Source organism: Clinocottus analis, unplaced genomic scaffold, assembly GCF_023055335.1.
Source record: "Clinocottus analis isolate CAN_PGR_092001 unplaced genomic scaffold, fCliAna1.0.p SCAF_1, whole genome shotgun sequence".
NCBI classification, from domain to species: domain Eukaryota; kingdom Metazoa; phylum Chordata; class Actinopteri; order Perciformes; family Cottidae; genus Clinocottus; species Clinocottus analis.
In genome coordinates, this window is record NW_027175820.1 from 24,521,758 (window position 1) to 24,549,074 (window position 27,317).

The window sequence follows — 27,317 nt, forward strand, 5'->3', positions numbered from 1 at the left end:
ACATCACTTGGATCTGATTTTCTGATATCAAAATCACAAAAGAGCAGATTGCACGTTCTCCTTATTTTGTAGTGGCATTTAATATAAATATTTTTTTATATATATATATGAATGAATGAAAAGTACTTTATTAATCTCCAAGGAGAAATTTTATATATATATATATATATATATATATATATATATATATATATATATGTGTGTGTGTGTGTGTGTGTGTGTATATATAAAATGTATGTATATATACACGTATGTATATATACATATATGTATATATAAAATGTAATATATGTGTATATATATATATATATATATATATATATATATATATATATATATATATATACACACACATATCATCTGTATTTTCTCTCTATTAACTAATCATTTAAATAAATTATTCCATCACTTTTTTTAATTTGAATTACAAAAACATAGCTCATATGCCAAAATGTTTTTCCTGCTGATTCTTTATTTGTATAAATTCACGGATGTATTGATAAACATTTGACTTTTGACCGTTTTTGTCACAAAAATAAAAGTGCTGTTTTAGTATATTGATGGTTGATTCATTTGAGTCTTAATTAAGTAAATTTAAGGCTGTTAAACGCCCTTCAGTTCACAGAAGTCTGAGTGTAACATTGAATCCCAGTAAAGCTAAAAAAAACAAACAATGTTTATTATATTTTAAACAGCCTTAAATTCAAATCTCGTTAAGCTCCGCCCCCCTCGCGAGTAAACAGTACGGGCATAGCGACAGTAACCAGGGGGCGGGGCTTAGCGCAGGCTTCCTTTGGGACAACAGGCCTTTGAAGATATCTTTAAAGACACATCTTCCCAAAGGAAGCTTGAAGTATTCCCGCCATTTCTAGTGAAGCTAACGCTTCGACCTTTCAAAGGACAAGTCTCAGTTTTGAACAAACTTTTAACAAACTTTCAGCAATCATGCACGCTGAAGATTTTGAGGAGCCCTCGACAAGCAAAAACAATGCCTCAACAAGCATAACGAACACATTAATAACGGACGTGAAATCGAAGATTATCGACGTCGTCATATCCTGTTTTAGACAATTGACGGCAGACCAGTGGACACTGTTGAAAACATGCAGCCCAGATGCCACCACCAAACTACTGATGGCAAACTTAATATTGGAAATGGTCACAATCGTATCTAAAGCCTTTTCGCGTGTTGTTGTGAGCAACACGGATCCGTCTGGAGAACAGGTGAAGAACAGTCTGGGAAAACTCGTCGAAGATTGTTTCAAAACCGCCCTGAACATTACCGATGATGTACACTGTGAAAACTCAAAGCGCTTACAAGAACTGATAAACGTACAAGTTACTTTAAATATAACTGCTGAAAATTTGTATATGAACATCACAATGCCAAAAATACTCGACGCAATACTGGACGCGATGGTTAAAATGACCACTCGGGTGAAAAAGATCTTTGTATGTCGAGCACAATGGAATAGCGCGAGTCCGACCGCAGACGCATCCACACAGGAACCACAAGCCTCCTGTGACGACTTCAACAGAGAGGTCCCGGCTGAAACTTCTGCTGTCTTATCAATGAGTGACGATAAGACGAAAGAAATCCAAACTTCCAACAAAATAATTCAAGATGAGTTGAATGGGATGATTGGCCCTCTCGTGGATGAAATGTCCGAGTCCCAGTTTGACAGTTTCCAATCCGACAGCTGCCTGAAAGAAACGTTGGTTGAAGACATCGTTCAAGAATTGCAGGAGGACACGAACCCAAAAAGAGGAAAATTGAAGAACCTTTTTACACTACAATTTACTAAAATGTGGCTGAATCGTATCTGGATGCAGATCACGAAAAAATACCAAAACAGCCCTACGGAGTCCCCCATAATGCTGGCCGAAATACCAGACGTCATCCTCACCAAATTGACATTGGAAGAGAACAAACAAGTGAATAGCGGGTGTCTGTTGCTAAAGCCGATGCCGAGGGCAGGAGCGTTAATTTTAACGAAGAGACTCACGAACTTCCTCTTCCAGCGCATGATGGGCAAAAACATGTCAGTATCGCCAAGAGGCAGTCTGTCGGACAGTACCGGGAGCCCCCTTCAGTCAGACGTTGTCATATACGAAGAGATTTGGGACAAAGTCTGGAACTTCCAGGGACTGATGGAGTGGTGGGAGAACACTCAGTTGGAAATCATCACACAGCGATTGACACACGCTTTGAAGAAGGTGAAGAAACCGGAGGAAACGGCCCGTGAAGGAATATTTAAGAGAGCGCTGAAATGTACCAGAACGTTCTTTAGTCGCTGTGTGAATCAAGTGAAAAAAAGCTGGCGCGCAGAAATACAACAGTTCTTGAATGGGTACCTTGTGCCAAGAGAAACACCACCCGCCGTGATAGAGTCATTGGTCGTCCACCACCGTGAGAGTGACATTGTACTGGAGGAAACACCCGAACCCAAAGAAATTAAAAAACATTTCTTTGAGACGATCGTGGAGAAGCTGGTTACGGAAGTCTTGCTGAAAAACAAAGTAAACTTAACAGCAGTGGAACCCAATAACATGATTCGGCATCTGTTTGAAATGGCATGGCCCGAAATCGAGGGCCTCGACTTTGAAGCCACAAAAGAAATGGCGAAGAGCTTGGAAAGGAACCTTCTCAAGGACCTGTGCAAGACACTGGGAGGTGTGGAGAGGGTTTTTATGAATTTGTCTTCAACGAAAGAGGATGACGCACTTGGACAAATGTTATTCAGGTCTTTTGAACGGCAAGTAAGTCCACCAAAGAGAGACAACTCGATCTTCTCTTCCGTGGGGAACCATTGACCCACAAGGAGGTGGTCTCCTGCCTCGACAGATAGCTCCTACCTCACATACATGGCCCCACAAGAAGGTGATCTTCTTGTGGGGTCTCCACCTCTCAAGACACCTCAGCGGCAGCATTCATTCCTCATCAACCATTGTCCCAAAAGGAGATGACCTCCTTGTGGGGAACCACTGCCTTTGCCCCAAAAGGAGGTCACCTCCTTGTGGGGCAATGGCTGATTTCCTAAAATAAAAACCACAAAATGAGAACAAGAGCAGATTGCACGTTCCCCTCAGATTGTAGTAGATATGAAATACATTAGACATCAGCTTAATATCCTCTCATGTGCATTAAGTATCCTCTTAAATGCATTACATATCCTCTTATATGCAATGAATATCCTCTTATATGCAATAAATATCCTCTTAAATGCATTAAATAACCTCTTATCTACATAACATATCTTTTCATCTGCATTAAATATTCTCTTATATTCATTAAATATCCTCTCATCTGCATTTAATATGCTCTTATATGCATTAAGTATCTTTAGTAGTATGAGAAATGTAGTCAGACAGGTGTCACCAGTAGGGGGCAGTAGTCAGACAGGTGCCACCAGTAGGGGGCAGTAGTCAGACAGGTGCCACCAGTAGGGGGCAGTAGTCAGACAGGTGTCACCAGTAGGGGGCAGTAGTCAGACAGGTGCCACCAGTAAGGGGCAGTAGTCAGACAGGTGCCACCAGTAGGGGGCAGTAGAAAGACAGGTGCCACCAGTAGGGGGCAGTAGTCAGACAGGTGCCACCAGTAGGGGGCAGTAGAAAGACAGGTGCCACCAGTAGGGGGCAGTAGTCAGACAGGTGCCACCAGTAGGGGGCAGTAGTCAGACAGGTGTCACCAGTAGGGGGCAGTAGTCAGACAGGTGCCACCAGTAAGGGGCAGTAGTTAGACAGGCGCCACCAGTAGGGGGCAGTAGTCAAACAGGTGCCACCAGTAGGGGGCAGTAATACTCACACGCTGTGATTTAATGATAAACTCAGCTTTCCGTGAATTGAAGAGTTTAATCAATATCAGTGTCATATTTCATAAGATCACATGATATCTGCAGTAAAGAGAGCAGTATTTTATGTACATACTACAACATGTACACATACAGCATATTGTACTCCAGTAGAAAATACTGACAGTTCATCTTAATTTTCATAATTAAAGAGTGGTTGATGTCTTTCACAACCACAAGATGGAGACAAAGTATTGATTATTATCTTCTCTGTGTGTGTGTGTGTGTGTGTGTGTGTGTGTGTGTGTGTGTGTGTGTGTGTGTGTCAGTCAATTTTAGAAAATGTTTTCGATAAATAAATCAGCTTTCTGTCAACACGTTCAACCCAAAGTGATTCATTCATAAATTACCAACATGATTTTTTTTTTTTTACCTGATTCATTATTGAAGGAAAAATCGATGTTAAAAATGAAACATGATGAAGAAAATCTGTCAGAATCAATAATTGTAACAAGACACAAATGTTTCGTTTGCAGCCTCTATGCCTCCACACACACACTCACACACACACACACACACACACACACACACACTCTCTCACACTGAGATGAGATTTGATAAAGATCATGTGAAAACCTGCCAGCTTCCCTCCGACCCTTTCAACACGACACTGAAACAGAATTCATGATCCAAGCACCTCAGTGTGTGTCTGTCTGTGTGTGTGTGTGTGTGTGTGTGTGTTTACACCTCCACCTGCGCCCTGAGTCGCAGAGCGAGTCGTCGCCTCGGGGTCGGCGGCCTTCGCCCCAGAAAACCTTCCCAGCTGCGACTCGACCGGCGAGCCGGTGACCGATCACGTGACTGAGGACGAGTTTCACTCGTTCATTATTGTTTCTGCATGAAGTAATCTACTTTTTTTAATAGAGCACATCACTTAAGTCTGATTTTCTAATATCAAAATCACAAAATGAGAACAAGAGCAGATTACACGTTCCCCTCAGATTGTAGTAGATATGAAATACATTAGACATCAGCTTAATATCCTCTCATGTGCATTAAGTATCCTCTTAAATGCATTACATATCCTCTTATATGCAATAAATATTCTCTTATATGGAATAAATATCCTCTTAAATGCAATAAATGTCCTCTTATATGGAATAAATATCCTCTTATATGGAATAAATATCCTCTTAAATGCATTAAATATCCTCTTAAATACATTAAATAGCCTCTTATATGCATTAAATGTCCTCTTATATGCATTAAATACCATCTTATCTGCATTAATTATCCTCTTATATGCATTAAGTATCCTCTTATATGCATTAAATATCTTTTTATCTGCATTAAATATCTTATATGCATTAAGTATCCTCTTAAATGCATTAAGATAATAATATTTTTGCTAATATTATGTTATTTTTGGTTTGTTTTTTGTTTATAATTTTTTATAATTATATATAATATAATTTTTTAATGAATTAAATAATTTTTTTTTTTTTTTTGTTATTATTTTTGTTTATTTTCTGTATTATTAGAATTAATTTGCTATTCATTTTGTATTCATTTGTTATTTATTTGCAAATATTATTAACAAATTAATAATAGTAGCTCACGTAGCGCTGACAGGAAGGGGCGGGGCTTAGCAAAGCGTCTGTTTGAAGAGGAAACGCATGCAGAGGCTCGTCAGCGGCTTCGGTCTCTACTCGTCTGTCTTTTCTCAGCGTCGCCGTCGGCCATTACATTGTGTAGTTTAGGTGCTCCGGGTTTTAACCTGTGTGGGTTAATTGTGCGACCGCGCCCAACATCACCGATCCGCCCCGCAATCTTTATAAAGACGTGGGCTTTACATTTCACCCTGACTGTGTGCAAAATATGTAAAACTTACACGGTAAACTTCTCAAATCTATCTCTCACGTAGGTTCAATTTAATCTGGGCCCTCGGTGTCCCACAATCCTTTGCAAGCCGCTCAGTTGTTTGTGACTTTCGGAGGAAAAAGGGCTTAAAGTCAGGAAATACCATGTCGTATTTGTGTCGGGTGGTTTTGCCTCCAGGTGGTTGTCGGTCACGGGGGGAAAGGTGTCATATGAACAACACAAAACGACGAGGCGGCAGTTCGGTTGGCGCTCGTTCAACAAACGGACTCACTTTCATTTGTTAAGAAAACTTTAGTGCGTTCACCCCGAGGCACATAGCGGGTTTTTTAGGGCGGCGTGTGAGGGGAGATGAACTTGGAGACGTTGGACTTTTTAATAAAAAAGTGTCACGTCGATGTGCGGAAAGCATTACGAGAATAAGTTGAATATTATTCTATCCCAACGCTCGTTCTGCGAGTAACGTCACGGACACACAAACCTGGCCGGTGTTTGTTTGTTTGTCTGCGAAAACGCAGCCAACTTAATGTTTACGAGGGAAAAGAAAAAGCTCCGCTTTGTAGTCGCTCCAACGATGCTGCAGTCTCCAGCCGATCGCTTCAACTTTCCTTCCGCGAGCAGATCAATAAATTAAGTTTACTTGGGAATTTCCTCAACGAGCGTCGGCTCAGACTCGAGCCAGCGAACTCCCGGTGTGGAAGGACTTGGATCCAGGGCCCAAAAAGAACCATTTTCATCCATAAGTACATCATATTTCCGTTTTTTTGGGCTGAAAAAAGATGTGGTCGATATCTTGCTGAGGCTTCGTCTGACAGTGGTTTTGGCGCAATTGGCGGATTCCATAAATCGTAAAAATATCTCCGGAAAGTTGCGCCAATCATGTGGCATCAAGCTAGAGATATCAACATTTATACTTCTATAACGTGGGGGGAGCTCTCTCTCGAGTCACATTCGAGAACTTCGAGTAAAATGTAAAATGGACTTTCTACGTCACATCAGGGGCTTTGGAATAAATTCATGGGAATACGAGGAATTGGAAAACGAGGAAGACCTCCTGATGAAGAGTTCTGACGCCGTTTCTTGGGAGCACGTTGGGTTTATGAGATGTTCTGCATCTCGTGAGTTTAAACACAACGTCATTACCTCCTGACGCAGAGGGCGCTCTCTTTATTTGGCACAAGTTCTTGTTGGTGAATGACAACAAAATGAACAAACAGTAAAATATGAAGCGTTCCTTTGTTTTGTGTTTGAATGTTGATGTTCCAGTAATTTGTTTCTGCTCCAGAGAGGCAGCGTTTCCTCAGGCCGGCGGCGGCTTTGTTTCCTGGAGCGTCTTCAGTTGATGCCCGGCTGTGTTTGTGTTGCTGAAACAAGCTCCCAGTTGCGGATCTTTGCCAGTTTCTGTTGGGCACATTTCACCTTTCACTTTCTCTTTTGCACTGATATCATAACATGTTTTATTATCTCCTTCCTCTCTTAGAACAAGTGACCTTTGACTCATAAAAGAAACCAGACTTCCCAATGGGCTCTGGGGCCTTGTGACGGACATGTTTCACTTTGTATTTCATTGTCATTTATTGTCAGATTCTTTATACTGTTGTGGTTGTGTGATGTCTCTCTTTCCTTCGTTGTGTTGCTGTTATATTTTGTTTCGTGATGTTCAGTCTGCTCCGTCATCGGGTTTTGTGTCGCTAGAAAGCAGCAGGCCTGCAGAGTCTGGCAGCAAAAGCTCCAAAGCCTCCAAACCATCCAACCCCTTTAAATCTAACCCTCCAGAGCCTCCAACCCATTCAAAACCTCCAAACCCACAAAACTCAACCCTCCCAGAGCCTCCAAACCTCCCAAAGCCTCCAACCCTTCCACCCCAACCTCCCAAAGCCTCCAATCCCTCAAAACCCAACCTCCCGAAGCCTCCAAACCTTCCAAAGCCTCCAACCCCTCCAAACCCAACCTCCCAAAGCCTCCAAACCTTCCAACCCCTCCAAACCCAACCTCCCAAAGCCTCCAAATCCTCAAAACCCAACCTCCCGAAGCCTCCAAACCTCCCAAAGCCTCCAAATCCTCAAAACTCAACCCTCCCAGAGCCTCCAAACCTTCCAAAGCCTCCAACCCTTCCACCCCAACCTCCCAAAGCCTCCAACCCCTCCAAACCCAACCTCCCGAAGCCTCCAAACCTTCCAAAGCCTCCAACCCCTCCAAACCCAACCTCCCAAAGCCTCCAAATCCTCAAAACCCAACCTCCCGAAGCCTCCAAACCTTCCAAAGCCTCCAACCCCTCCACCCCAACCTCCCAAAGCCTCCAAATCCTCAAAACCCAACCTCCCAAAGCCTCCAAACCTTCCAAAGCCTCCAAAAGCCTCAAAACCTTCCAAAGCCTCCAACCCCTCCAAACCCAACCTCCCGAAGCCTCCAAACCTTCCAAAGCCTCCAAAGTATCCAAAGCCAACCTTCCAAAGCCTCCAAAGTATCCAAAGCCAACCTTCCAAAGCCTCCAAACACCTCAAAACCTTCCAAAGCCTCCAACCCCTCCACCCCAACCTCTCCAACCCAACCTCCCAAAGCCTCCAAACCCTCCAAAACCTCAAAACCTTCCAAAGCCTCCAAACCCAACCGCCAAAAGCCTCAAAACCTTCCAAAACCTCCGACCCATCCAAACCCAACCTCCGAAGCCTCCAAAGCCTCCAAAACCTCCAAAACCTCCAAAGCCTCCAACCTTCCAAAGCCTCCAAACCCATCAAACCTCAACTTCCCCTCGTCCCTTTAAGTGCATCTCCACTTCAGTTCTGAGGTTCATTCTCAATCTCAGTTTTTTTTTGTTTTTTTCAGTTTGTTTCACGAACTTTGACGCCTGCGAGCCAAACAATGCGGCTACGCTTGACTTGCTCTGTCTCTGAGTGTGTGTGTGTGTGTGTGTGTGTGTGTGTGTGTGTGTGTGTGTGTGTGTGTGTGTGTGTGTGTGTGTGTGTGTGCGTGTGTGTGCTGCAAGCTTTTTAAGTCAGATTAAAAGGTGTTTCATTAAAGGACTTCCATGGCTGCTCTCGTTCTCTTTGCCCTTCTGGCTCATTTATTTGAGACGATTATAAAGTTTTCTACTCTACAAACTCCAGGATCTCTTCCCATCTCTGGTTTTATAAACTATTATGAGCATTTATGTTGCTTTATGGTAATATTGAATTTGTTTTATATGTATTACATCACAATATACACGATATTGATCTTGCGATATAATAATTATATATAGATAGTGACGTACTATTACTGAAACAAGGTGCGCTCAGAATACACAACACATTGTGTGTCAGATATGTTTTTTAAATTAAAAACAAATATTCCAATCAATGTCTTAAAGTTTAGTTTTTTCCTTTAAAAAAGAGGCAGAAAAAAGACACAAATTCCAGAGCTTCAAGTTTCAACACTCGGACCTAAAAGTCTATTAAAAAGTGAATAAAAACATGAAGTGCGACTTCTTCTGTTGCAGCAATGTGTGATTCATGAACATGACCGCGTGTAGATGAAGTGACGACGGATGAAGAAGAAGAAGAAGAAGAAGAAGAAGAAGAAGAAGAAGAAGAAGAAGAAGAAGAAGAAGAAGAAGAAGAAGAAGAAGAAGAAGAAGAAGAAGAAGAAGAAGAAGAAGAAGAGGGGCCTCATGTTCCCTTGCATTAATTCTCTGTTCCATTTAAACACCTTCTTCTTCTTCTTCTTCTTCTTCTTCTTCTTCTTCTTCTTCTTCTTCTTCTTCTTCACACGTCTGTCAGCAACGTGTAGAATCTGAAGATGTGACTGAGGAACGTTTGTATCTAAACCTGAATAAATATCAGGGAAAGTTGAAAAGCTTAAAGGTAAACCTTGAACACCCCCTGGCTTTTCTTCTTCTTCTTCTTCTTCTTCTTCTTCTTCTTCTTCTTCTTCTTCTTCTTCTTCTTCTTCTTCTTCCCATTATACATGAGCTGCAGCAGTTACATAATTTCATTATTGAGACCGAATCGTTCAAAATGCATTTGAGAAAGAAAAATGCGAAACAGCTGCAAAGATTTAAAACAATGTTACGAATATTTAAACATAACAAACAGCGATTGTTTCAATGGAAGAAACAGTATCTATATTTATTAGTTACACTAAAGGTGTCTCCATTAGTGAGGCAGCATATTTGCTACCCGCCTCCCTCTGAAATATTCCTCCTGTCTGAGTGAGACGACATGAAAAGAAAGATGTTCTGACGACAGAGCGGATCGTCTTCCTCCAGTCAAGTTTCAAGTCTTTGCGTGTCGACTTTGGCAGCGCGTTGTCGTCAGCGACAGATTGGAAAGTGGTGTAAAAAGTGCTCGGTATGCTTTGAAGTGCTCTCCCCCTCCAGAGGAGAAACAATGAGCGGCTTGTTATGGGAGGAACTGGTGTCAGCGGGCACTAAGTGAACGTGAGGAGGCGTTCACAGTATTTTACACACAAAAAAAAGGAGTTAAGATAACAAAATAAACCATTTATCCTCATGCAGATGATGTCGTACTGACGGTGTGTGTGTGTGTGTGTGTGTGTGTGTGTGTGTGTGTGTGTGTGTGTGTGTGGGAGGGGGGGTCCACACCTGCCGCTCCACAACGAGGCGTTCTGGTTCCTGCATTAAGTCACACTGACAGCAGCTGTCGGGGAGCGAGCCGCGTTTAAATCCGTCGCCGTATATAATCTCACCAGATTATTAGTGTTTTGCTGTCTGGCCTCGCTGAACGGGAACCAGAGGAGGAAGCTCTCTCGGTGGCTCACCAACACTTTATAAATGATCGTATCAATCACCGATAAGTCCTTAATACTTCATTTACAAATGGGGGAATCCATCATTTATAATAATATGAAAACTAATCATGAAACGCGTTATAGTCAAGTTTATTAATCCAGAATAAAAGCTACTAATGAGTGTTCATGTTGCTTAATAAATGATTAATTAAGGGTTTATTTATGCTTTACTGATGCTAAATAGTGTGTACTTATTATAAAGTCAGTTTTTAGAAGCGTTTAAATCATATTTGATATTTACTTTGAATCAAATCAAATCAAAAGCTACGAAATAATAATATTAGTTATACAAAAACGTGTATGTGTCTGTTCTCATGGTGAAGTAACAGCAACAAAACACACACACAATGCTGCATTACAGTTTTTCTTCATCGTATATACACTTAAAAAAAGAGTAAATACACAATTTTAACATTTTAAATCAACAAAAAAGCTCCAGATTGCAAAATAAATAATCTAATAATGTTCTTAAGTTGTTAACAATCTTTTCCTGAAACACCAGAGCTTTGTTCCTGAGAATTTATGGTCAAAGATAGTAAAGCGTGTGTGTGCGTGTGTGTGTGTGTGTGTGTGTGTGTGTGTGTGTGTGTGTGTGTGTGTGTGTGTTTGAACTCTGACTTGAAGTAATTTATGACACTTTCAACATAAACTTTTTAACATGAGATGTAAATTCTCCTGCAGGTCATAAATCATCAGATCTCTTCCTCCCCGCTTTGACCTCACTCGCACCTCCGAGCGCCGCGAACTCCGAGTGGACCCTGAACGCACCCCCAATCAGGTTTGATCCAATAGTTACTTACAAACTGAAGATAGAAATATGAATATTTGTGTTGAATGATGTATTATCAATTAATATTAGTAGAAGTCAAATATACCACAAAATATTCAGAACATTTCTGAAGTATTGATGAAATATCAGAAGATTTCTAAAAAATGTTATGCAAAATATACAAAGAAATTGAAGTTATACTAAACATATTCAGTCAGATAAAATCAGTTAAGTATCCAAAAAGATGAATCAAATATAATTTGTAGAACAGCAGAAAAAAAATGAAATAAATAAACATGCTTAATATTTTAATGGATATTTTAAGAAGACAAACATTTTGCTCACTTTAGAATTTTAATTTGACGTTTTCTCTTCACACTTCCTCCTTCAACTCCTTCTTTCCTTCCTTCCTTCCTTCCTTCCATCCTTCCTTCCTTCTTCACATCCATCCTCCATGCTTATTTTTCCTTAACTTGTTTTTCTGTTTTCTTTCTTCTTCCTGTCATTGATCTCTCACGTTCTCCTTTAATTTTCTCTCCTCTCTCCTCTCCTCTCCTTCCTTCCTTCCTTCCTTCCTTCCTTCTTTCCTTTCCTTCTCCCTCTGCATCTCCACCTCACATCTTTTTACTTTCTCTTCGCACCAGATGCCGATGACGTGATTATGAATCAGAAGCGGAGGTCTGCTCTCCGATCGATCCCAGACTCCATTCAGAAAACGAGCGTTTTTAAACCCGTTTGCTCGCCGTCTCGCCGTCGGACCCGACGGAGCAGAAACGCAGACTTTTTAAACACCGGCATCATCGTGTTGACGCTTCGGCATCCTTCTCTGTCCGTGTGTTGCACTTTACAGCATTCAGTCCATCCCTTTAGCTTCAGTAGACGAACCCAAGAACCCAGAGTCTCTCTTTACGCTCCTGGTTGTTGTCAACACACTGTTACATCTGTTTACTGCCAGATTAGTCGTTTACTATTTAGTGGAAGTTAAAATAAAGTTTCTCCTCAGATGAAACTTCATGAATATTTTATTGTCTTTTTCTTATTTTTTTTGTGAGAACTCGCTTACCCCAAATCTGTCTTTTCATGTTTTGATATTTCCTACATTTCCTGTCGTCATTCTTTAGATTGTGGTTCAGTTTTCGGGCTAAATTAAGAAGTTTTTTTTCTTCTTAACCAGAGTTCAATACAGTTGATTACATGTTTCCTTAAATATCCTTCAGAAACACACTCATCTTGAAGCGTAAACCAGGAAGTAGACGTTTTCCCGCCTTAAAAAATACTAAAAAAAACACCGGAGAGCAGCAGGAACTGTTCTCTGGATGCACGCCAGCACGATATTTAATTTCACTAAGGTGCACGAACAGTTCAGGCCAACACATTTAATCCACATTCCTAATTCATGCCTCGTTTTTGAATGAATCTTTTGCACAGATTTCAAGCGTTCGAGTGGAAAAAACCCGTCTTGGACCAGTTTCCATCGGCTACCAAGCTGCTGCTTTGTTGAAGGTCTGTTTGTGACTTTCACAATAGCTGTGTGTGTTTTTTCTTTCAAAGTACATCAAGGTCCTTTCACTCTTTTTGCAAAGATTCTCGTTTGTTTTCAAAGTTTCAATTTTTGTCCATTCTCCAATGTAAGGTTACGCAACAAATTGCGGGCTGTTAAGAGACGCGTTGCTGCGCGGGTCATCGATTGAGGTCATCGATTGAGGTTTTCGTCGAGGTCGTTGATTGGGGTCATCGCAAGTGAGTCCAACTTTTGAAAAAAGAATGTGAAACTTTTCTTTTCTCACCACTTCTTCTGAAATTGGATCGAGCCGTTCACTTCTTCTCTGTAATAATAATAATACAAATGGAACACAATAAGAACTAAACTGGACATGTGTAACCGTTTTTAATGCACTACCGTTCAAAAGATTTTTCAAAGAAAAGCCCAGTTTTTTTTCAATGAAGATAACATTAAATGAGTCATAAATACACTCTGTACATTGTTAATGTTGTAAGAGATTATTCTAGGTGGAAACGTCGGGTTTTTAATCGGTGTATTTCCAGCAACTGTCACTCCAGTGTTCTGATAGCACATTGTGTTTGCTAATCGCCTCAGAAAAGTAATCCATGATTAGAAAACCCTTGAAAACCCCTAAAAACACGTACAAAAAATCTTAAAGGAAACTTAAAAGCCCCTGAGACCCTTGAAAACCTATAAAAAAAACCTTAAACACTCTTGACAATCTTTAACAAAATAAAAAAACAACCTTTAAAACCATTGTACCCCCTTAAAAACTCATAAAAAAATAATTGAGAAAACGTTTTAAAAACCTTGAAAATCCTTGACAATTTTTAACAAAATAAAACAACCTTTAAAAACATTGAACCCCCTTCAAAACTCGTAAAAAAACCTGAAAAAACTCTACCTTGAAAACTCTCACAAACCTTTCAAAAACCTTGAAAACCCTTACAAACCTTTAAAACCTCTTGAAAACCCTTACAAACCTTTAAAAACCCTTGAGAACTCTCACAAACCTTTAAAAAACCTTGAAAACTCTTACAAATCCTTAAAACACCTTGAAAACCCTTACAAACTTTTAAAACCCCTTGAAAACCCTTACAAACCTTTAAAACCCCTTGAAAACCCTTACAAACCTTTAAAAACCCTTGAAAACCCTTACAAACCTTTAAAACCCCTTGAAAACTCTTACAAACCTTTAAAAACCCTTGAAAACCCTTACAAACCTTTAAAACCCCTTGAAAACTCTTACAAACCTTTAAAAACCCTTGAAAGCCTTTGTGCAGTGATGTCACACAGCTGAAAGCAGCTCTGCTGGTGAGAGAAGCTATAAAACTGTCCTTCCTTTAAACTCACTGAGGATCTGGAGCTTCACATTTGTGGGTCCATTAAACTCTCAAAATGTCCAGAACAAGAGAACTTTCATGTGAAACTCGCCCGTCTGTTCTTGTTCTCGGAAGTTAAGGATATTTCATAACGAAGAAACTTAAAATGTGTCTGTGTGACCCCAAACTTTTGAACGGTAGTGTACGTGTTCAGGTGATCTGAGGTGATGTGTGTAACCGGTGAGAGGAAACATGGCGGCGTCGGATTTCACCACATCGAAGACACAAAAGCTTTGATGCGGGGAAAGTGAGAGGCGTGGCAGTACATGATCGAGTGTGAAAGTAATCGTCCAACTACTAAGAGTGTGTGTTTGTGTGTGTGTGTGTGTGTGTGTGTGTGAGGGAACATGTGCGTTCATGCAAGTCGACAAAGACGACCAGAGGGGTACAAGACTGAGGAAGTTGGTGAATGAGTTAAAGGCCCCCATTCATCTCCACAGCACTGTACATGTCAGACGACAATACAACAATACAGCACACAATGCTACACAACAGGGCCCACTCGGGTGCATTCAGCAGGACCATCTGTTTGGGTCGGCTTCGGCTGCAGGGATCAGGTTTTTACCCAAATCTGTTTTCCATGACTTTAAACCACATTTCCATGACTTTTAACCCAACGTCAATGACTTTTAACAAAATTTCCATGACTTTCCATGACTTTAAACTACATTTCCATGACTTTTAACCACATTTCCATGACTTTTCCATGACTTTTAACTACATTTCCATGACTTTTAACCACATTTCGACGACTTTTCCATGACTTTTAACTACATTTCCATGACTTTTAAACCAATGTCAATGACTTTTAACCAAATTTCCATGACTTTTCCATGACTTTAAACTACATTTCCATGACTTTTAACCACATTTCCATGACTTTTAACCACATTTCCATGACTTTTCCATGACTTTTAACTACATTTCCATGACTTTTAACCACGTTTCTATGACTTTTCCATGACTTTAAACTACATTTCCATGACTTTTAACCACATTTCCATGACTTTTCCATGACTTTTAACTAAATTTCCATGACTTTCCATGACTTTAAACTACATTTCCATGACTTTTAACCAAATGTCAGCTCCGGTTGTCTAGTATGTAGCTTACATCGGCAAAGATGGCACCAAACCTGCGCCTCTGTAAAGGAAAAAGTATTTACAAAGTTCATGCTTGTATGTTCCTAAGGCCTAGCGTAAAAATCGGGTTACAAACTGCTTTTACCTTCGTTGGGTGTCCCCTCTGTAGCAAGCTAGCGCTGCTGCCAGCTCCCTGCTCTAACAAGCTAGCGCTGCTGCTAGCTCCCTGCTCTAACAAGCTAGCGCTGCTGCCAGCTCCCTGCTCTAACAAGCTAGCGCTGCTGCTAGCTCCCTGCTCTAACAAGCTAGCGCTGCTGCTAGCTTCCTTCTGCTGCTGCTGCCCACGTCCCCGCTGCCTGCGTCGGGTGTCGAGCCGGGGCTGGTCCCGCTACCTTTGGTGGTTGTCGCGGAGCTAACGTTGAGCTAGCGAGGAAACTAGCAGCAGCGCTAACTGGCTACAATGGGAAGCTAGCAGGGACACGCACCGAAGGTAGTAGCAGCTTCTAACCCGATTGTTGCTGTATAGTAAAATTATATTAGTTTGGTAGATCCTCAGTCTGTAAAAAGACAACCTTTTAAGACTTAAAAGTTGTATTTGTGAGGAATAAAAACAGGAAAATAACGCAGATTTTCTCCTCTTCCTCTGTTTGAAAAAAAAAACAGCTGAGATATTTCATCCTGTCGTCTTTGAAAGCTTGTCTCCGAACTGAAAAAATATATAAAACGCTATAAAAGGGAGGAAAAAAAACATGACAAAAAGGAAAAGAAAAGAGAGACACTTTCCATTTTCACCAAACAAAACCCCACTGAAAACCAGGGGGGGGGGGACAGAATTGGTTTTCTGTGGAGACTTTGCTTCTCATTGTCCGAGACGGCAGTCGGGCCCATGTGTTTTGGTGACGCATCACGAGTTGACCAACAATGCCGACAACATCTGCACTCGCTGCTTTTTGTCTGTTCTGGCACAGCGAGTGTCTGACGTGTGAAGAAATAATTCACTTTTTCAATCCCGCAGCCTTCAGACATGATGCAGCGAACGTTGGATCCCAAGATGTTTTGCATATTAATATCCGTGTTGAGAGCGGTTGCATCACGACCAAAATAAGGTTTAGAGTTTAATTAGGTCAGACATTTAGATGCTACGTAGTTTGCATCATTATGTGGTAATGTTGCCTCAATTTGTGGTTGTTTCCTGTCTCTTTGTGGTCATTTTGCAACATTATGTGGTCATTTTGCCTCAATTTGAGGTTTCTTTGTGTCTCTTTTTGATACCAATATTAGATATTTGGGCCAGTACTGACTCAAAACGCTCGTACAAGTATCGATGACAAAGGAGCCAATTCTATACTTTGTATACTATGCACAATATATATATATATATATATATATATATATATATATATATATATATATATATATATATATATATATATATATAGATAGATAGATAGATAGATAGATAGATAGATAGATAGATATATCTTCTACAAGTAAAGTTAATGGCGATAACAAGGTTTATTCTGAAAAAAATTAAAAAACTAAACAATTGTAACATTTAAAAATACTAATTTTCCATTAATATAATTTGCAACTGGGAGCTTTAATAAGAAATATGTATTGGCGTCATCCTTATGTTGGTCGTACTATTAAATGTTCTGGAACAACAAGAAAAATGAATACATATATATGCATATATAAAGTATATTACGCCTCAACTGGGCTTCAATGATGTTGCACAATTTGTTCTGATGCAACATATTGACAAGTGAATATTCATTGATCGTCGGTATAAAATATAATTTAAGTCGAATGACATCTATAGTTCTTTAAAAAAAGGGATTTTCCAGCTCTCTGCCCCACAAAATAGCACAAGTCCAATAAAAACTGTTGCCAGTTACGTTGATTATTACTATGAAAGGCAGAGAAACTGATGACTCAACACTTGAACAAAGTGCATGGATAGATGCGACTGTAGAGGAAGATGGAAATAGATGTTTAATTAACATTGAGATACATTGAGAAGGAAGTAGACCGAGAGAAGCTCGAGGAAACATGCGCTAAATCATTTTCCTTCATCGTGTCTAACAGACAGCTCCCATAACTTAACAGGCTCGAACAAACCCGTCGCGTCTGAAATAAGCCGAGTTGCCAAAATACTTACTCTGGATATTGTCTCAGAGTTTCGGGGATCAGAGTCAACTTGTCGACGTCTGAGCTTTTTCACCGCAGCATCGACGAGCAACAATGAGAGTCATGCCGCTTACAACAGCCGATTGTTCATATTTGGGAAAGGCGGCATTTAGGGATCGCCAGTTGCAATTCAAAATTACAGCTTTCTAATGGGGAATTCCACCCTAAAAATTAAATTAGTCTTCAGGTTGAAGCTTAAGAAACGTGAGCGCCGAAAGTCTGAAATAGTTACGAGAAGTTTGTGGCGTACCCCTCCGACAGATGGTCCTGCACTAATTGTTTTTATTAATTCCAAAACCAACGTAAGAGATGTGTGTACAAAGGCACAAAAAACAGGTTATTGTTAGCTTACTTAATGATAGCATGCTAATTAGCTTAAACATACAGTTATTACATTTATTCCAACTTGAACTAACCTTGTGCCTCTTTGTTGGAGTGCTAATACCGTTTATTTCTCTAATTTGTATTCGAACTTGACCGTATTTACCGTAGCCAAACGCAAATTTCTTTTCAACCCCGTTTTCCGCCTTCAAAATAAAAGCACCTTATCTCAAAACAAACTGTTTCTAAAAATCAGAACACAAATTGGGTTACTTACAAAGTTCAAACTGCCAACTTACTTTGACTATTACTGTCTGTATGAGTTGATTTGGTGGCAAATAAGTTTCCCAACTCTGGATTAACATTTTACTTGGTGCAATGTTTGGGACGTCAGTTTCAGTTTAACTTGCTTTCCCTAACCCGACAACCCATCGACCAGTAAATGAATTTAAGAAAAAAAAAACAAAGACATTAATAATCCAGAAGGTGCTTTCCTTTGATTCTATCTGCTTTGATACGGCACGTCAAGGTGTTTTATTTCCTTTTTTCTGTTGCTTCACTGATGTTTATAGACGCATTATAATCACATCACTGATGCTCCTGTTGATCTGCTTTCTACTCTGCTCTTTATTTTGTTCACCAGACTTTGCCTTACTCGATAACAGATGCATTATTCTGGAACTACAATCCTTCGGACTGATTTTAATTGAGCTTTTCATTGTGCTCATGTTGGGGATCCATTTGGAAAGTCCTGTCTTTGGACGTTACTGCTAAACGATCCGTCTGGTGTTGAGAAGCTTTGTTTTTTTTTTAGGGTGGACGAAGAAGCCGTTAGGATTTTAGTTTTGGAAGCTTTAAAGGATAATCCGTCGTTGATCTCGTCGGAGAGACTTCTGCCAAAAAACATGATGCCGACTCTTTCACAACAGACTTGTTGCATTTCACATTCTGCTCATCATCTGTGGCGACTTGTGGCGACTTGTGTGTGACTAATGTTTCTCTCGATGATCAGACTTCACAGCACAAATAATGACAAAGAAATCCAACTAATCTTGTGACTTTGGTTGGGTTAAAGACGAGGCTAAAACTGAGGTGAAATGTTTTCTTTTGAGCAAACTGCAGATTAGAAACTATGGTCGAGGTTTTTCATAAGTGAATGTACAATGTTAAATATGATTATTCCACTCTTATATTGGATAATGTTGGAGCAAGGAAATAGGGACAGCTGAAAAGTTTCAGAGGATCTTATTATTACTAACTGCATTTTTAAATTTCTCCTTTTTTTAAAACCAATATTACATTATTTACTATTTATTGTAATTCATGTTTTTGAATTTCTTTTCCTTCTCTTTTCAATTAGACTTTATAAAATAGCAGCATGTGTTATCTCTGCAAAGTTTCACTTTGATTAGGTGAAGTTAATTAAGTAATTAATTTAGTGCAGATTTCGTGAACCGTAGGTTTCGGTCCGCTGAAAGCAAAAATGCCCTAACTTTCCTCCTGGACCTTGAACGCCTCTGGTTCCACTACAGAGGGGGTCTGCTGAAGCAGATGCACCAATACGTACAAAGCAAGTATCGTTTTATCCATAACTAAGCAATATTTCAGTTTTTTGGGCTAGAAAAAAATGCATTGTGGTTGATATTTTGCTGAGACTTTGTCTGACGGTGGTTTTGGCGCAATTGGCGGATTTTAAACGTCGTAAGCTTTCCAGAAAGCTGCGCCATTCATGTGTGGCATCAAGCTAAGGATATACAATTTCATATTTTCATAACTTGGGGAGCTCTCTCGAGTCACTTTTGAGTCCTTCGAGTCATATTCATGGTTTATGTTAATATTCATGGTTGAATTATGTTATAAACATGGAAAATATGTTCTTGTAAGGCTTTGCAGCTTTTATGCTAGATCACGTCAGCGCTTCTGGCATCGATTCACGAGAGTACGAGGACTTTGAAAGTGAGAAAGACCTCCTGATGAAGAATTCTGATTACCCCATTTTTGGGAGCGCTGGGGTATGACTGAATTATGTAAATGAATTACCTGGCGAGTAGGGCCGAGTATAGTTTAGATATATTCAGCTGCCAACGGATGCATATCACAGAGCCGTGACACCCGAGTGCCTGCAAAAAGATTGAGCCGCTTTGCAAAGGAATGTATTAAATGATTGACACAGTAAAAAAATAAATGCATAAAGAACATAATTAAACGTTTAATTGATTTTTCCGCCAGTTCTCCTAAATCATCCGCTCTTTTTCTTTTGCTGGAGTTTTGTTTCTCCGTTTGTTGTGTTTGCGTGAAAGAAAAATAGTAATTAAAGATTGTGCAAGAGCAAAGAGTTCATGCAGGGACCTCATGAAGAAAGAAGACTTGTTCACATGTAGGGACGAGTTTCTGAGCTCCAATATTTAAGCTTCTGTGTAACGGGGAGTTAAAAAATACGAGCCAATATCCTGACCGAAATGACAGAGCACCCAATAAATCTGTCAGCAAACTGTGTGTGAGTTTGAACCATATGTGTGTGTGTTATATGTACATGTGTGTGTGTGTGAGAGGCTGAGTGCCAGAAAGGAACGGCTGGAACATGATATGATAATGCTGAAGAGATTACGGAGGGAAAGTGATTTCCCATTCCACTGTAACACAAATATCAAGCAAAACATTTGAAGTGTTTCCAAAAAACATCAAATCAAATCACGCGGGCGGCTTTTCAGCCAAATATTAAAGAGATGCATCATTTCTCCGGGTGCTGCTTCAATCAGACGAGCGGCCTCAGAGATATTACGTACTTTCAGAGTTTGACGACGCTATCGAATGCTGGGGGGGTATTTTTTAATATTTTACTGCGATTGGAGGAAATTGTCTCCGTATTGTTGGGCCTCACTTGACAACCGGGACAATCGGTGATTGTGTTCACGCCTCAAAAATATGAAGTGGTGTTCGATTGTAAAGACAACTCACTGAAGTATCAACTTGTTTGTTTCACCCGCCGCAGAGCTTATTCTCTGCAATAATCCCAAAATGTAATTTCAGGGTTCATACACATGTTCGACCAATAGATTCTCATGACCTTTCCATGACTTTTCCATGAATTTAAACCACATTTCCATCATTTTTCCAAGACTTTAAACCAAATTTCCATGACTTTCATGACTTCAGACACAACAGGTTTTTTACAGGGTTCATGCACATTTTGACCAATGGATTTTCATGACTTTTAACCAAATTTCCATGACTTTTCCATGACTGTAAACCACATTTTCATGACTTTAATGACTTTTAATCAAATTGCCATGACTTTACCGTAACTTTTAACAACATTTCCATGTTTTTTCTATGACTTTAAACCCAAATTTCCATGACTTTTTAAAATGTTCATGACTATTAACCAATTTCCCATGACCAAACATTTTGTGAAAAAGTGATAAAATGTAGGATTTAAACTAACAATGAGGGTTTAAAGCATACAGTAAACCTTAAATGACACAAACGAATGACAGACAATAGTTTGATTAAAAGAATAAACATTTATATAGATGCCTGTATGTATGCTGCTGATATTTTGAGCCTCTTTCTTTTAAAATCATATAAATTATTTCAAACTCAGCGTAAATGAACGTCATGAACACATGAATATAACACATTAACAGGACTCTTCCAAAACCTTTAGGATTATATTTTTCCCAAGGACTTTTCCAGGCCTGGAAATAACCATTTTGATGCCAACTTTTTGGGATTGGCTTAAAATAAAACACATCAACCCTCCACCACTCTTCACCATCATATATAACACTTAACAGAAAGATCCGTTGAGCCTGATGGGAATAATAAATCAAAATGACCTCATGCTGGTGCAGGTCAGAGCATCATTGCTTTACAACACACCCTCTGGCTGCAGACCATCCAATAATAAGAACAATAATAGAGATGTCTTCTGAGATTCATGCATGTTTACACAAGATTTGGGGCCGATCCATCAGGAAACGACAAAACAACAAGTAGGTCAGTAACACTGTCACGATGAGACAACGTGCTGAACTGAAAGGTACATTTTTAGATCGCTGAAACCCAACGATTCATTTTACTTTCCGGCGGCTGTCAATGTGAAGAAAAACAACAATAAAAAGGAAGCAGGAGTGTCAGCGAGACTCTTTTAAACGGCGTTAATGAGCCGCGGGAACAACGTATTTAAGCTCCAGTCAAATATGTAGTGTTCTCTTTGAACGAGGGATTAACGCGGTGAAGAGGGAAAGAGCAGCAGATGGTGCAGAAGCAGGAGGTCCAAGACCGCCCAGATCCACTGTACGCGTGTGTGTGTGTGTGTGTGTGTGTGTGTGTGTGTGTGTGTGTGTGTGTGTGTGTGTGTGTGTGTGTGCATGGGATACCAGCAGGTCCCAGGAAGTTGAAGCAAATTCCCAGCAGATCTGCTGGTTCACAGCTTTGTTCCACCAATATGCTCTCTGTCCACTCGTCCATCTGTCTCTCTCTCCTGGATGCCTGTCTGTCTACCTCGTACTACCTGTCTGTCTACCTGATACTGTCTGTCTGTCTGTCTGTATACCTCATGCTACCTGTCTGTCTTCTGTCTGTATACCTCATACTACCGGTCTATTTACCTCATACTGCCTGTGTGTCTGTCTCATACTACCTGTCTGTCTGTCTATCCCATACTATCTTTCTGTATACCTCATACTGCCTGTCTGTCTGTCTTCTGTCTGTATACCTCATACTGCCTGTCTGTCTGTCTTTCTGCCTCATACTACCTTTCTGTATACCTTATACTACCTGTCTTTCTGTCTGTATACCTCATACTACCTGTCTGTCTGTCTGTCTGTATACCTCATACTGCCTGTCTGTCTGTCTTTCTGCCTCATACTACCTGTCTGTATATCTCATACTACCTGTCTGTCTGTTTTTCCACCTCATACTACATTTCTATCTACCTCATACTGCCTGTCTGTCTGTCTTCTGTCTGTATACCTCATACTACCTGTCTGTCTGTCTTTCTGCCTCATACTACCTTTCTGTATACCTTATGCTACCTTTCTGTATACCTTATACTACCTGTCTTTCTGTCTGTATACCTCATACTACCTGTCTGTCTGTCTGTCTGTATACCTCATACTACCTGTCTGTCTGTCTTCTGTCTGTCTACCCCATACTGCCTGTCTGTCTTTCTACCTTGCACTGCCTGTCTGTCTGTATACCTTACACTACCTGTCTGTCTGCCTGTCTGTCTGTCTTCTGCCCCTCCCTCTCTTCTCAGTTCTGCTGGTCCTGCTGGTATTATTTTGTTCCCATTCATTCACTGTGAAATATTCCTGTGACTCGCTGCTGCTGCTGTCGCCTCCACAGCCTGCACAACTCCACTGTGCGTGTGTGTGTGTGTGTGTGTGTGTTAGTGTGAGTGAGTGTGTGTGGGTTTAAGTAAACAACATTTTTATTTTAATATATTTATGGGCTGGGTAAGTGAAACACAGAAAAACAGAATCACTGGTGTTGTGATGAAACACAGGAACATGAATACATCAAGAGCGAACATGCAGCTTCACGGACAAATCTACAAACGTCAAACTGTCACGAAAAACTCACTGAAGCCTGCGGGAACATCGACAGTCCGACTTGCAGCATTCCTGTCGTAATTGGAATTAAAACATGCTAATAAACACGTGTTGTAAAAGGATCCTGTGCAGTTTATTAAAATGTGGATTTATGCACAGAAGGGTTCACAAGCACCACATCCACTAACTTTTAGCCTTACAGTATCATCATATTATTATACTATAGAGATATTATTTGGTGTTCGTACAGTGTAGCTGTGTCGTACGACGATGTACATCCTCAAAACGATGTATTTGTCTAATGAATCGAAGACAATAAACATAAATCAGCTAAAATAATGCATTGTCATTGAGGGATTACGTTTTTTCGGACATTTATTGTAGCTTAACAAAGCAAACAAACAAAAGAACAAAGAAACTCCCCATGCTGCCTCTCCTGAGCTGATAGAAAGAGTCATAGGCCTACCCAGGTGCATGCTGGTCCTGTACCCGCCTATACTCCTATATATAAACCCCAGGTGCCCACAGCATTACCCAATCAACAAACCAATAAACCAATAAAGACCAAGTAAACAACTACAAATAATTCAACTGAACTAAAAACTATCAAAAGAAAAAACTATCCTAAATATTACGTCAATAATCAAACCACCAGAATAATTAAACAATACTACTTTTGAGTATAATAACTCAGTGTCTAATAAACAGCTTCTACAATATGTATTTTTCCTCTAACGTTCCTGCAATTAGAGCGAGGCGCTTCCTCGACTCGGAGGACGCCGCTCTATCTGAAGCCAACAGATGTGTGGTTTCGTTAGCCGGGAAACGAGCGCCTGGAAGAAGAAGAATGCCGTTGTTTGTTGCGTTGTAACTGTTTAAACCGCGCGGTGCAGTTTGCTTTATCAGCGCCGAGTCTGCTCTGTGACAATAAAGCAAAAGCAGGAGGGAGGAGACGATCCAAAAAAAACAAAAAAAAAACCCCCAAACATGCACTTTGTTTTATTTCTGCTCCGCCGAGTTGTTATCGCGGGAGGGGAACGTTGGACGGTCGTGCTATCGCGTGCCGCAGCGGATGTGTTGCGCCGCAGCCACAATGCTTCTGTTCATATCTCACACTGTCAGAGTTTGGCCTTAGAAACTTCCAAGCTGCTCCGCACAAGCTGTTTTGGTCTCGCTCCAGCAGATCCGCTGCTCGCTGCAGACGTTGAAGCTCCCAATCAGACAAGCACCATGTGGGTGGAAGGTCTCAAAGTTCACCGTGTTCAAGTAGTTCAAATAGTTCAAATAGTCGTATGAACCCCAAATACGTTCTAATACTTGGAAAATGTATATGAGTTTTTTTCAGAATTTACTTTTTTTTAAAAATCATAACTATGAGCATCCAGCGTGATCCAAGCAAGATTTTTTTTAAAGTTTTTTTTCGAGCGGTCGTCGACTTGTTCCAACTCCATTGTTCAAGCTCTTACCAACATCCCAGAGATTAATAAAACACCTTTTTGGAAAGATTAGGACCTAAAGAATCCCAGTCTGTGAAAAAAAAACACAATAAAACAACGCATAGGGGTGTTTTGAAGGATTTTTAGTCAAAAAACTGTCTCAATTGGTTCGAAAATGGAAAATATTCTGGCGAGACTGTGGCTCACTGGTTAGCATGTCTGTCTTTTTTACATTACATTACATTAAATGTCATTTAGCTGACGCTTTTATCCAAAGCGACTTACAATAAGTGCATTCAACCGTAAGTACGAAGTCGGAACAACAAGAATCAAGACAGAACAATTTCTGAAATAAAGTCAAACTACAAAGTGCTATCAGTAAGAGTGCTGCCTTAGTGCTGCTTTCATTGTCCTTATTCATGGTGTAGTCGAAAAAAATTTAATTAAAAGGATCGGTGGTTCGAGCCCCGCCTCCGCTAGTCCTTGTCGTTGTGTCCATGAGCAAGACATTTGACCCTGAATTGTTCCCTGTTGCAGTTTTAACAGTGTTCAATGCTAAAATGTAAGGGTTTTTTTTGGATAAAAGCGTCAGCTAAATACAGATGTATGCTAGGACTTAAAATTTGCATAAACCTCCGCCCCGCCCCTTGCTGTGTGACGTGTTTTTCAGAGACATGTGCCGTACACAAAAGGCACCAGAAGCGGATATGTAAGAAAGAGAAACGCCGGTCGACTTGTGATTTTTAAGGTACTAATACGAGCTCTATCGTGATAAAAAATACTTTTTAGACTCCCACAAGCCCGTACGGTTACTGAGATGTGTTTGTTCGTGAGGGGTACTTATTAAGGATTTAGTGAAACCTTTACGGCCGCCGCGGCAAGCTAACGGAGCTGATTTTCTTAATAGGCACGCGAGGGGATTTCAACGCTCGGTTTCTAAAAGGTTAACTCTCCGCCTGCTGAACGCACGCGTAACCCATCCGGTTAAAACGAGTTTAATGAACGTGAACGCCGCGTGACGTTAGCGTCCAGCTGGGCCGGGCGATAAATAAGATATGATTCAAGCCATTTCCGCCGGTTAGACTTTGATGAGGCTTTTTCTGCACGTGAGGATGCATGTTGGTGCCGTTTCACTCTGGAGTAAATACTAAAATCATGGGGCGTGAATAAAGAAGGTGTCCGTTTAATTTAAAACGTTATCAGCCGTCAAAGGTCAGGCGTTCAGGGCGACCATTTTTCTTTCTAGCATTTAGCTTCCTGCGTAGCGAGCAGGTCGAACATAATCTTTCTTTTGTTGTAGATAAAAATGGAGGAGGATGATTTATGTCCGTGTTTTTCTGTCCTTGTCTGGTGGTTCGGTTGTGTATTTTTATTTGACTTATTTGTTGTTGTTTTGTTGTCTAGTAATGTGTAACTTGTAAAAACCTCGTTGCAGAATTGATTGACTTTTTTCTTTTTTTTCTCCGTCATCTTCTCCGTAAAGTTTCTGGCTGCAACGTTCAGGAAGATGAAATATGAGTTGGCGATAAGCAAACATTTCTTGTATCGTGGAGGAGCACAAGGCCGCGGCGAGGAGGCGATAACACCTGAAAGAAAGTCTTTGTTTGAAACTGGAACCGACGGCAGCGAGGAAAGTGATGAGCCGGCAGAGACACGGGACTTTGTCTGCTGACGGCCTTGAGTTGTGAGGAACACACACACACACACACACACACACACACACTCATATCCACATATCCACACACACCTGCACACATACACCTACACACACTGACACACACTCACATATACACATATACACACACCTACACACACATACACACACCTGCACACATACACCTACACACACTGACACACACACACCTATAGACACACAAAATAACACGCACACACATCTACACACAAACACATATACACACACACACACACACATATCCACGTATACACACACACACTGCACACATCTACACACACACACATATACCCACACACCTGCACACACACACACATACACACACCTGCACACATACACACAGACCTACACGCACTAACACACACTCACACACACACCTATAGACACAAAATAATAACACGCACACACACACACACACCTCCACACACACACATATCCACATATACACACACAACTGCACACACATGTATACACACACACACACCTACACGCACTAACACAGACACACACACACACACCTATAGACTCACGAAATAACACGCACATTTACACACAAACAAAAGCACACCCAAAAACACACACACACCTACACTCACACACTTACACACACAAACACCTGCACACAAAAACACACCTACAAGCAGCTACACAACTACGCACACATATACACACACACTTACAAGCAGCTACACGCCTACACACACACACACAGTTTAACACACCTACACACAGCTACACACACAGACACACACACCTGCACTTTTGTTGCTCCTGCTCTCCGGCTGGTTTGCAGGATTTTCTCTAACAGGCTTCATTAAAATTGACAGAAAGTTGGTGGAAAGTCAGGATATTGATTATGGAAGAAGGCCAGGCTCCTTCCCGCCCACACGCTTTCCTCTATTTACATTTTTCACACTTCCTTCTC

General features: G+C 40.6%; 2 protein-coding genes across 2 annotated transcripts; both read left to right on the forward strand.

The window, feature by feature from the left end:
• The first annotated feature begins 842 nt into the window (after positions 1-842).
• On the forward strand, positions 843-3,066 carry LOC137784092 (uncharacterized). The gene has a single exon (XM_068574530.1). The coding sequence runs from the start codon at positions 946-948 to the stop codon at positions 2,812-2,814; it is 1,869 nt and encodes a 622-aa protein (XP_068430631.1). The 5' UTR covers positions 843-945; the 3' UTR covers positions 2,815-3,066.
• A 3,707-nt stretch (positions 3,067-6,773) lies between these two features.
• Positions 6,774-8,433, forward strand: LOC137784828 (sporozoite surface protein 2-like). The gene is made up of 2 exons (XM_068575776.1): positions 6,774-6,787; positions 7,446-8,433. The coding sequence occupies exons 1-2, from the start codon at positions 6,774-6,776 to the stop codon at positions 8,431-8,433; spliced, it is 1,002 nt and encodes a 333-aa protein (XP_068431877.1).
• Positions 8,434-27,317: the final 18,884 nt, after the last annotated feature.